At 43.4% G+C, this 11,647-nt stretch overlaps 1 protein-coding gene across 1 annotated transcript in view; it reads right to left on the minus strand.

Annotated features, from left to right (window-relative positions):
* BTBD18 (BTB domain containing 18) overlaps positions 1–3,327 on the minus strand; it is a 31,038-nt gene extending 27,711 nt beyond the window's left edge. The window contains exons 1-2 of the mRNA XM_075217197.1: positions 3,201–3,327; positions 1,139–1,265 (exon numbers count right to left, since the gene is read on the minus strand). Coding sequence (XP_075073298.1) covers positions 1,139–1,256 — 118 coding nt within the window. The 5' untranslated portion in view covers positions 1,257–1,265; positions 3,201–3,327. The remainder of the gene's footprint in view (positions 1–1,138; positions 1,266–3,200) is intronic.
* Positions 3,328–11,647: the final 8,320 nt, after the last annotated feature.

Genomic DNA, 11,647 nt, shown 5'->3' on the forward strand with positions numbered 1-11,647 from the left:
ACATTTAAGAAAGTAAAGAATACATAAGTTTATTAATGCAAAGCACCAAGAAAGATTTTAAGCAAGGATTAAGTTACACATGTAACATAACACATAGTACAGTACCATTCAGATGCGCTGGTAGCCAACCCTGGGGTATTCCTTTTTAATGCGTAATCCTTTGTGACAGAGGTGTCACCCCACAGATCCACAACAACATCCCCAGAGATTCAAGAAGAAGAATGAACTTACTGGTCCTCAAAGTCCTTCACTTTATGCTCTGATTCTTCAATCAGTTCAGCAGCAGCTGTATTCCCGCGTTAGTCCTGACATCTCTCTCTCTCTCAGCCCCGCAGTGGAACGCATGTGCGTTCCACATACAGGAAGTTCGGCATTTCTGTTACAAATGCAAAACTTCCTGTCAGTGGAACGCACATGCGTTCCACTGCGGGGGTGAGAGAGAGAGTTAACAGCTCAGGGACCGGACACCAGGTAAGTTCACCCGTGTATAAGCCGAGGGGCCTTTTTCAGCATACAAAAATGTGCTGAAAAACTCGGCTTATACACGAGTATATACGGTAAGCGCCCTGCGCTATTTCCTTTAAATAAATTTATACCATAAGTTATTTATACGTGATCCAGTCACAGAGGCCATATATCGTTTCAGTGTGTGTGAGATCACAATCTTCTGAGACGACGTTATGCCTGACAAAAATCACTGGTCGGACGTTTAGTCATGCAAAAATCTTTTAAAATGTATATAGTGTGTACACATGAATCCACTGACCGATCAGACTTTCAGTCGTAGGTACAATCGTTGTAGATAACACTTTGGTTGGAAAATTCTGTAGTGTTTACCCAACCTAAGTAGCAAAAGTTGAAAAGAAACAAATACCTCTCAACTCTAGGGCGGGTTTTAAGTTTAGAAATTTTTGTTGGCTAGTAGCGAAGTGTGTTGCAAGTCTGATTGCCTATTTGGCAGACCTAGTTAGTGTCTAAATCTAGTCACTCTGCAAGGCCAGGACACAAACACACAAAAATAAAAAGCAAACAACTAGATTACAAAAAACACCCTATATTTAAATAACATAGATACAACACAGAACATTTTTCAGATAAGTAAACTTTTATATAACCAGTTTCTAATATGCCATCTTACCATCACCCTGTAGAGTAACATCGCAGAATAGACCAGCCTGTTGCTGTTGCTGTAGCTGAAGGAACATTGCACGCAAAAGTCGTGGGTTCCAGTAGGTAAGCCGCAAACCAGGAGCCATTTCATCAAGCTATAGTAAAATTACAAATGACATGTAAATGTACATAAATGCATAAAGACAACTTACTGATCTTTTACATATAGCACAAGACATTTTTTTCTGGCTAATACAACACAAACATGCAACCAGTATCATGGAAGTTTATATGGATAATATCAGCGAATTATGTTCAAATTCTTGTGCCTATCAAGTCTTTCATTTCACGCTGCCATATGTATACTTACATAAGTTTTTTATTTTTATTAGATTTATACATTATATGTAAAAACAAATTATGGTACAGGTAAAAATCAATATAAAAATGTACCATCTATACAAAAATGCAACATCTAAAAATGTATACTGTTGAAATGTATGGAACAGCAGAGCTAAATAACTTAACCTAATGTGCCTGATTCATTAAGAAAAAGTAAAGCAAAAAAATTGAGTAACTTTAAACCTTGGAAAAACCATATTGTTTTGGAAGAGGAGGTGGTAAATTTAAAATGTGAAGAGATTTATAATTGGGGTAGAGCATATCCTAGATCAACTTTAAATATCAGTGTACAAATAAACTATCAAGTATTTGTGTGCTACATGAAAAAACTGACAGTATGGGGCATATTCAATTGTTGGCGTTACAGCCAGAATTAACGCGCCCCGCGCACTATTACCATCATTACGGAAATAGTGCACGTAAATACCGGTATTACGGTACTATTCAACAATATGCCCCTATATATCTTATGTGCAAAATAATAAACTAATTTGCACCCCTTGCATTGTAACATGGTTTTGTCCAGGAGAAAACTTACTCTTTTTTGCCTTACTTTCCTTAATGAATTAGGCCCAATGAGTATAAATGAATGTCAAGTAATTATGTCTGTAACTGTTTAACAATCCTTCTAGTTTTGCTATTTACTAACACAGTAAATTATTTTATTGAATAACTGTAGTATGAACAAAAACAAATGTATGCAAATATGGCAAAATATACAGATTGACTGCAATGCCATGCTGCTTTTGAACTGAATGGTAATGACAGGAAACCATGAAACTGATGCAAGAATCATTGTTCTCTTTAACCCTTTGTGTGCCAAGAACAAGTGGGATATCCTCTACATGACCCTCTTAAGCGCTAAGAACGATTCCAACTCGCCATTGAGTTAAGAAAATAAAGCTGGAGCGTAAGGACATTTTAAGCAATATGACTGTGAATGCCTACATTATGCACACATCCTATTAAAACCAGTTTGAAGAGATAGGGTGAAGTTTATTAAGAGCCTTTGGGGCCTATGCAGAGATGAACACAAACTGAATGTAATTTGTGCACACAAAAGTTTCAAATGGTACCCCTATTCATTGCCTGTATTTTTGATCAGCAGGCAGTAAATAAACATTTGAAGAGCCCAAATAGTTCCAAACAGCTTTAGCAGGAAAGGAGATCAACAACACAAACAGCATGAATAGAGATTAACAGATATCTACCTTACCCTATTTCACCAATGGTATTTTTGCTCCATATGGAAAGCAACAAGAGAAACCTTTTGTCTGGAGGAGTCCTTAAACTACCCTTTCATAATATCAGCGATAACCTTGAAGGTGCACATATAGTATATCAGGTTGAGAAACTGGGCTACAGTCACCTAAAGCACCAACACTGAGAGGTCATTGTGACCAAAACCACCTGCACCATAAAGCCAGCTTTGGGCAGTGCACTAAGTGGATATTAAAAAAAATGCACTGTATAAATCAAAATAAGTTGCCTCTGTCTAGTTAAGCCCCCAAATCCTCAAAGCAAGCGCCATGGTTACTCCCTGCTTGACCTATATAAGTCGAATTTCAATTTATTAAATGGCATCAATGTTGTTTTATTCAAAACCAGTACACAATTACCTGACCAGCAAAGCAACCTCAGTATTTAAAGACTTTTGTCATATGTGTGCAAAGTGTACGTTTCTGTACCTCTGTTTTACCGGCTTTGGGGAAGAAGTCTATGACAAGGCCGCACAATCCTTGTGCCCACTTTGCAGGGGAAATACACAGCTCGTTTGTCGTCACGTTTCTCCTCGCTGTGATTTGCTGTTTGCGGCAATTATCACACTAGCGCTACAGGTAAATAGAAGAAGCGGCTCTGTGCGTAACGCTTCTCACTGTAGCCTTCAATATGGCGGCGGCTGTCGTTACATGATGGTGACAGAGTGATGTCCGATTCCAAACGTGGTATAAAATTTGTGTTTATAAATATAGCCTGCGCACTGATTTAGCTCTGAAGTTCGTCCTAAGGGAGATATTTATAATAGATACAAACTGTTGTAAATAGGGATGATCACAGAAAAAGTTGATTGCCTGCCATTCATCTTTATGTTGTAACTACCCCCCCCCCCTCTCCCCTTCTCAATAGAGGTAAAGCAACTCACCATAAAAAAATATGTTTTTATATTATTACAGTTTAATGCATTACAAATAATTTACATACATTGATTTCTGCCAGCAATAATGCTCTGTCATTTTTATTTATGTAGGATGATGGCAATTTAATCATAGCCCTATATCTCTTTTGTGGGAATTTGACTCTGTCGTCTGTATTTATGTGGTATAATGGATAAGTCGACCAACCGGCGTCCCACGAAAAACTATGTATAATAAACTTCCTTCCCCCTCTCCTTTAACTACCCTCACCTTGTCCTTCCTCCTGTCTCGCCCTCTCCTTTCCCTGAGTGGCTACCTGCACTGCTCAGGTGTAACAAAATAGGACGGACTCTGTTGTCTGCACCTCCCTTTCTTCAGGTCACTTGCATCGGGCTGCCTAGCGACCATCCTCCCTTATCCCTCTTCGGCACTATTGCTGCGCCTGCGATTCCTTATAGATAGTTCCCAACTTTGCAGGCCCTTAAATTAGGACAGATAGTGAATGGGGGTTACAGAGCCGTAACATAAAATTTTAGCACCTGGGGCAAGAAAGAAAAATGACCCCCCACCCCAAGCCTCAATTTTAACCGAGGAAACCTAAAATATTCATAAACTGCGTTGCACCCTGGGTGGTCGCCCCTATTACACAGCCCTAGCCCTAGAGGGGGGGGGGGGCTTAGTGCTTCTGAAGCCTAGTCTGCCCCTTACCCCCCTCTTCTCCAAACAACCATTCATGTGCACCAATGGCACATGCTTACAGCACTTGTTTACCATTGTTCTGCCAAGAAAAGCAGCAAATGTGTCCTACCTCTCAAATGTGTGAGCAGTGGGGCAAAGATGCCCATTTTTGGGACAGGAGGACATAGCCTTCAAATGTGGACTGTCCCACCTAAATCTGGAAAGTTTGGAGTTATGTACTGTTACGAAAGCACAGCCTGTCCCAGATACAACAATCTGAACAACTGTCTGTGACTGAGGTCACCTTGGTCATTTACCAATGAATACACCATTTCTGCCACCTTGCCACCACAAAGAAATTACTATGGCATCCTTGCGTTCACCAAAACCACTTATTAATGTTTCACACTTAAATCACATACACATGTAGCATGAGCCACACTTGATTTCGTAAATTCACAAAGAATCACACAGAATGTGTGTCACGCCGAGACCCGGCTCACTTATCTCTCCGACGCTTCGACCAATCACCGCTGGCGGCCGCCATCGCGCAGACCCGATTTCTGTATTAAAGGCTTTCTCAGCCTCCTATTGGACAATAGGATTTCCCTCCACTATTTAAACCTGCCTCTTCTTCTCTTCTGAGCCTGTTCTTAGGTTCAGTTTGGATTCTCCTAGTGGATGTCTCCTCCAGTCTGAGCTTCCCTGTAATCCGCAGATCTTCAGGCTTCACAGCTGCTCTGCTATCCCAGCGGTCATCCCTGTGGTCATCCTCCAATCCGCAGATCTCCAGGCTTCACAGCTGCTTCGCTATCCCAGCGGTCATCCTGCAATCCGCAGATCTCCAGGCTTCACAGCTGCTCCGCTATCCCTGCGGTCATCCTGCAATCCGCAGATCTCCAGGCTTCACAGCTGCTCCGCTATCCCAGTGGTCATCCCTGCGGTCATCCTGCAATCCGCAGATCTCCAGGCTTCACAGCTGCTCCGCTATCCCAACGGTCATCCTGCAATCCGCAGATCTCCAGGCGTCAAGCTGCTCCGCTATCCCTGCGGTCATCCTGCAATCCGCAGATCTCCAGGCTTCACAGCTGCTCCGTTATCCCAGCGATCATCCCGGAAACCCGCAGATCTCAAGGCTTCACAGCTGCTCCACTATCCCTGCGGTCATTCTGCAATCCTTCCAGGCTTCACAACTCCACGCTGCTCCGCTGTTCCTGCGGTCATTCCTGGAACCCACAGATCTCTAACTCATTTACTCCATGGATCCTGCTCCACCCCCAGAGGACCGCGACCTGCATGGCGGTTGCCGCAAAGTCCATACCACCTTGCGGGGGTTCTTGGTGAAGGCCAGCCGCTGCGTTAGACTCCGCGCCTCTGGTGAGTGTTAGTATTGGCAGGTCAGGGGCCTGTATCCCAGTTAACCGTGACAATGTGCTAGATTAAATTTATTTAATCCGAAAAATGTTTCTATGGCTTAATTACAAAACATACAAAATAAGTTGCACAAATAAGTTTCAGAAATAGAACCAGAGTCACTAACTTACTAGATTTAAGACTTGGCGTGAGAGAACACTTTGAGAAGGATGGCACACTTCAACCTAGATACTGTAGGTCTCCTCTTCAGAAATGTGCACTTTTACTAGATGAGGCAGCTGATTCTCATATAGCTCTCACCCCCACCTTTAGAGGCCAGCTGTCAATCTGGGCAGATTGATTCCCCAAATCACACAGGGCTTCATAATCAACATTTATTTTTATAGCGCCAGCAAATTCCATAGCGCTTTACAATTGGGAACAAACATTACTAAAACAATACTGGGTAATACATACAGACAGAGAGCTATGAGAACCCTGCTCGCAAGCTTACAATCTATGGCTTTCAAAGTGAGTTATCTATCCCTGAGATATGTCTGGCATCTCAGAGGGCATGATTCTCACCTCTGCTCATTTTGCCCGGCTGGTCAGGTCCACATCCTCTGTATACACAAACTCCTCAGAGATGCTTATTGGTCCCTGGGCCTGGCTAATTTCAAAAGACTCTTTGGCAATTGCACAGGTCACTTAGGTCAGTCAGCAAAGCACACTTTGAAAGGTTACATACAATATACACATTGCCATACATGAATATTAAGGGGAAAAAACAATAATACATAAACGTCACATGTACATATGCACACTTTTATGCACTGCATTCTGTGGATTTCAAGTGTGAATATAGCTCTATCATTTTTAGGTTTCATATTTATGTGGGATGTAATTAGAACTCTGCGGGCCCCCTAAGATTTTAGGTTGGGACACCCTACCTCCTCACATTGACTTTACCAAGTCACTATGCACCTGCTCTTTCTCCTCTTTGTGCTGCACTGCATTTCACTTCAGAGAAGTAGGAAACATCAATGTTCCTTGACCCTATTATGGGTATATCCAGGGCCGCCGAGAGGGGGGGGGGGGGCGGGTACTAATTACCCGGGCCCGGGCATGTTAGGGGGCCCGGCCCGGGCATGTTAGGGGCCCTTGCGTTGCTGATTTTTTTTTTTTTTTTTTCAAACGTTTTTTTTTCCTTTTTTTTTTTGGGAAGGGGCTCGGTCGTTGGTGGGGGGAGCAGGCTAGTTTAAAAAAAAAAAACATACTCACCTGATCGCGGAGCCGGCATCCCTCCTCTCTGCTGCTCTTTGCTCCATTCAGACTGTCTGAACTCCGGGTGTGATGTCATCATGTCATGCCCAGCATTCAGTCAGTCTGGAGAAATGGAGCACAGAGCAGCAGAGAAGACCAAGAAAGGGGAAAAGGTAAGTGAAGGGAGGAAAACGAGGGGGGGCACAGAGGGGTTAAAAAAACAGGGGGGGGGCAGCATGACAGAGGGGTTAAAAATGAGGGGGGGCAGCATGACAGAGGGGTTAAAAAATGAGGGGGGGGCACAGAGTAGTTAAAAAACGGGAGGCAGCATGACAGAGGGGTTAAAAAACGAGGGGGGCATAGAGGGGTTAAAAACGGGAGGGGGGAGCATGACGGAGGAGTTAAACAATGAGGGGGGCACAGAGGGGTTAAAAAACGGGGGGGGGGGGGGCAGCATGACTGAGGGGTTAAAAAACGGGGGGGGGGGCAGCATGACAGAGGGGTTAAAAAATGAGGGGGGCACAAAGGGGTTAAAAAACGGGGGGGCAGCATGACAGAGGAGTTTAAAAATGGGGAAGCAGCATGACAGGGGTTAAAAAACGAGGGGGGGGCAGCATGACAGAGGGGTTAAAAAACGAGGGGGCATAGAGGGGTTAAAAACGGGGGGGGGCAGCATGACAGAGGGGTTAAAAAATGAGAGGGGGCACAGAGGGGTTAAAAAATGGGGGGGGGGGCGGCAGCATGACAGAGGGGTTAAAAAACAGGGGGGGCAGCATGACAGAGGGGTTATAAAATGAGGGGGGGCACAGAGGGGTTAAAAACGGGGGGCAGCATGACAGGGGTTAAAAAATGAGGGGGGGCACAGAGGGATTAAAAAACGGGGAGGCAGCATGACAGGGGTAAAAAACGGGAGGGCAGCATGACGGGTTAAAAAATAAGGGGGGCACAGAGGGGTTAAAAAAGGGGGGGCAGCATGACAGAGGGGTTAAAAAATGAGTTGGGCACAGAGGGGTTAAAAACGGGGGGGGGGGCAGCATGACAGAGGGGTTAAAAAATGAGGGGGGGCAGCATGACAGAGGGGTTAAAAAATTAGGGGGGGCACAGAGGGGTTAAAAAAGGGGAGGCAGCATGACAGAGGGGTTAAATACGGGGTGGGGGGGCAGCATGACAGAGGGGTTAAAAAATTAGGGGGGCACAGAGGGGTTAAAAAACAGGGAAGCAGCATGACAGAGGGGTTAAAAAACGAGGGGGAGCACAGAGGGGTTAAAAACGGGAGGGGGGGCAGCATGACAGAGGGGTTAAAAAATGAGGGGGGCACAGAGGGATTAAAAAACGAGGAGGCAGCATGACAGAGGGGTTAAAAATGGGGGGGGGGGCAGCATGACAGAGGGGTTAAAAAATGAGGGGGGCACAGAGGGGTTAAAAAATGGGGGAGGGACAGCATGACAGAGGGGTTAAAAAATGAGAGGGGGCACAGAGGGGTTAAAAAACGGGGCAGCATGGCACAGTGGGGTTAAAAAGTGGTGGGCAGCATGGCACAGTGGGGTTAAAAAGGGGGGGAGGCATGGCACAGTGGGATTGAAAAAGGGGGGGGAGCAGCATAGTATAGTGTGATGAAGGGGAGCCAGATGAAGGGGGCAAAAGGAGCATGGAGGGCGCAGTGTGATCATAAGGCATGGCGATGATGAAGGGGCATATTATTGTAATATTGGAGCTGGAGGAAGGCCTAATTATTAATCGTGGATGGTATTGATTTAACGCCAGGGTTGTTTGGAACTATCTAAATGTAGCTATTTTTTTCCAAATAGGGCCTCCAGCATTCCAGGATCCAGACAAGCCGCAACTAAAGAAACACGCAGCAACAGGTGGTGAAAGTGAGAAGAACAGGTAGGAGAGAGCAGGACAGTACGTGAAATGTTGTGATTCTAGTAGGGACAATGTCAATTTTTGGGTGAGTGTTGTGCACAATGTAAGGTGGAGGCCAAGACTGAACTCTTTGGGTACACACTGCATTTATTCTATACTACCTCTTTGGTGCTAGATGTCCTGAAAGTCAGGAGTGCTTGGACATATGTGACGCTCAGGCGAATTGAGAGCCTAGTGATTTTGATGTGTTAGCCATGCCCCAATGGCGCATTTGCCATGCCCCCAAATGCATGAGGACACTCCCAAAAATTTTTGCGCTGCCTTGAGGTGGGCCCTGGGTATATCTATGTTTAATACTGCATTACCACCTAGTAACTTTTTTATTTATTTATTTTACTAAGATGCACTTTCCCCTAGCTGTAGCACCTGCATTTTTATAAGGCCCCAGCAGGGGCGGATCTAGAGAATACTGCTACCGGGGGCGATGTAGGGGGGGGATTTAGGCCCCACCCCCTTTTTGACATCTGAGGCTGCCGGCGGCTGCATACTATGTGCAGGTCCGTTCAGCAGTGACAGGCAGGGACAGTGTGCTGCCCGGATGCTCTGATTGTGTCTAAAACACAATCAGAGCGGCCGGGCAGCACGCTGGCCCTGCCTGTCACTGCTGAATGGACCTGCACATAATGTGCAGCCGCCGGCAGCAAGCCCCCCCTGGATCCGCCACTGGGCCCCAGCGAAAAACCAGGTTGGAGTTGAAGCCGGAGTACCTATCATTTGCAACCAATTAAAGCTGGTGCACAAAATTATTTTGCTGGTACTGTGTAAGTTGAGTTGAGTCCTTGTATCAGCTGGGGCTCTGGTTAGGGGGAGGAGCACCTTAGTGGAATCGTTTTCATAGGTGCCAGTGCTGCTTTAAAAATGTAAAACACAAATGTATTATCAAAAATATATAGAATACATGGTTAGATAGTAATATATATTTTAGGAATATGGTTTTATATGTTTCATTTTTAGTGTGGTGTATACTGTAAAATACAAGATTAAACAAATAAACACTATGTCGTACAGGCGCAACTAATAGTAAAATAGGAGAGGCAGCTCCTAGCAGAATCAAAATAGGTCACACCAATAACCTGCAATCAAAAGAAACAATTGATTGCTGCATGTATTTTGTTCGAGGATACTTATTGGTGCATATGACATGATTAAGGATTATCTTCTTGCATACTTATGCTGATTCTGTTATATGTAGCTTATTTTTTATAGAATTTTATTTGTACATCTACCTCAATAGAGGGAACAGATTATCTACCATTCCAATTTCATTGGTTCACTATAGATATATGTTCTACCTATTATTGTTACCATTTGGATTGGTGCTTGTCAGCATATCTTTTATTTATTAATTGTTACTGTAAAATACAAAACTCCATGGGTGATTTTCAATCTCTGCAAACTTGATACCTCATAGCATACACCAAAGTTGAACTATATGCCCACTGTAAAAAAACAAAACAGTCAATTTGTAAAAATGTAACAATTTTCATTCTATTTTTCTTCATAAATTACTACTTGCCCTAGCCTCACCACCAAACCCACTTTTGACAAGAAAGAATTTGACCTCACTGATCCAGGACAGTTTTCATTCACATTGGAACTTAGGGCAAAGCTTGAAAATGTATGTTAAAATGAATAACCATATGAAAAATACAAGCTGATCCATATGTGCTTATTTTTCCAGCTACTGTACTAAGTTTGTATAGGGCAGAACAATAACTGCTGACATATAGACAGAGGGGAAAATGCCTTAACCTTTGAGTATTCCTCTATGCAGCACAAAGGCAAATACATAGACTAATCTTAAAAAATAAATTTAACTAAGCTTTTTAAAATTGCCATATGGGCTATCAGGTATTTAATATTCAACTCTGGATTGTCCATTATGTCTTGCTTTTTGAAATGGAGAGAGATAGAACATCCTGTAGCCAATCGGATCATCATAATGTCAGAATGTATACAGCATCAGGTGATGAGTATACAGGGGACAGTGACCTTTCCACTAATAATTAAGTTATTACTACATATTAAGGGAGAATGGGGATGCGTGTAACGAGGAGAGTCATCGTGTGTATGTTTGTGAATAGAGACTAGAGGGAATTGATAGACTCTTCATCATTTATTTATTTAAAAAGGACCAAGCACCTCAGCACCAAACAATTGGTATTGCAAATTATGCAAAAAAACAGCACAAGGACAATATGGGGTTGATAGAGAAGGTGCAGACATGAAACAGTATGGGAGCTGGTAATGCACAGAAGTAGTAGTATTAATTGGGAATAGGATAGGCTATATTGAAGAGGTGGGTTTTAGAGAACACTTGTAAGATTAATAGTTGGTGGAGAGTCTGGTCAGGCAAGATAGGGACTTTCATAATAGGTGAACCGCCCAGTAGAAGTATTGGAGGCAGTAGTGAGAGGTGATAATCACTTGCATGCACTGGATGTGGTGAAAGCACTCTCCATATACAGTATATTTTCAGAGAACCAAACAATTGAGAAACATTGACTAAAATCTTGTTCTACCTGTGAAACACACTCCACCGAAACTTACATTTGCAAGATTGATCCATGAAGTCATCATGCAGGCATACAAGGGGAAAAGCCTTTAAGTACGTACACTTCTTCAGTGTATTCAGTGAGCAATGGGTGGTCCTCACTACACATCTCCACAAAACATTATCTGCTGGATGTCACACCAGGGGTGATGTTTAGTTTGAAAAGAAGATCCTTCAGACTGTAGAACAATAAAAAAAAAATTGTTGTATTATAGTGTCATTTAAT

Source organism: Mixophyes fleayi, chromosome 6 (assembly GCF_038048845.1).
Source record: "Mixophyes fleayi isolate aMixFle1 chromosome 6, aMixFle1.hap1, whole genome shotgun sequence".
NCBI classification, from domain to species: domain Eukaryota; kingdom Metazoa; phylum Chordata; class Amphibia; order Anura; family Limnodynastidae; genus Mixophyes; species Mixophyes fleayi.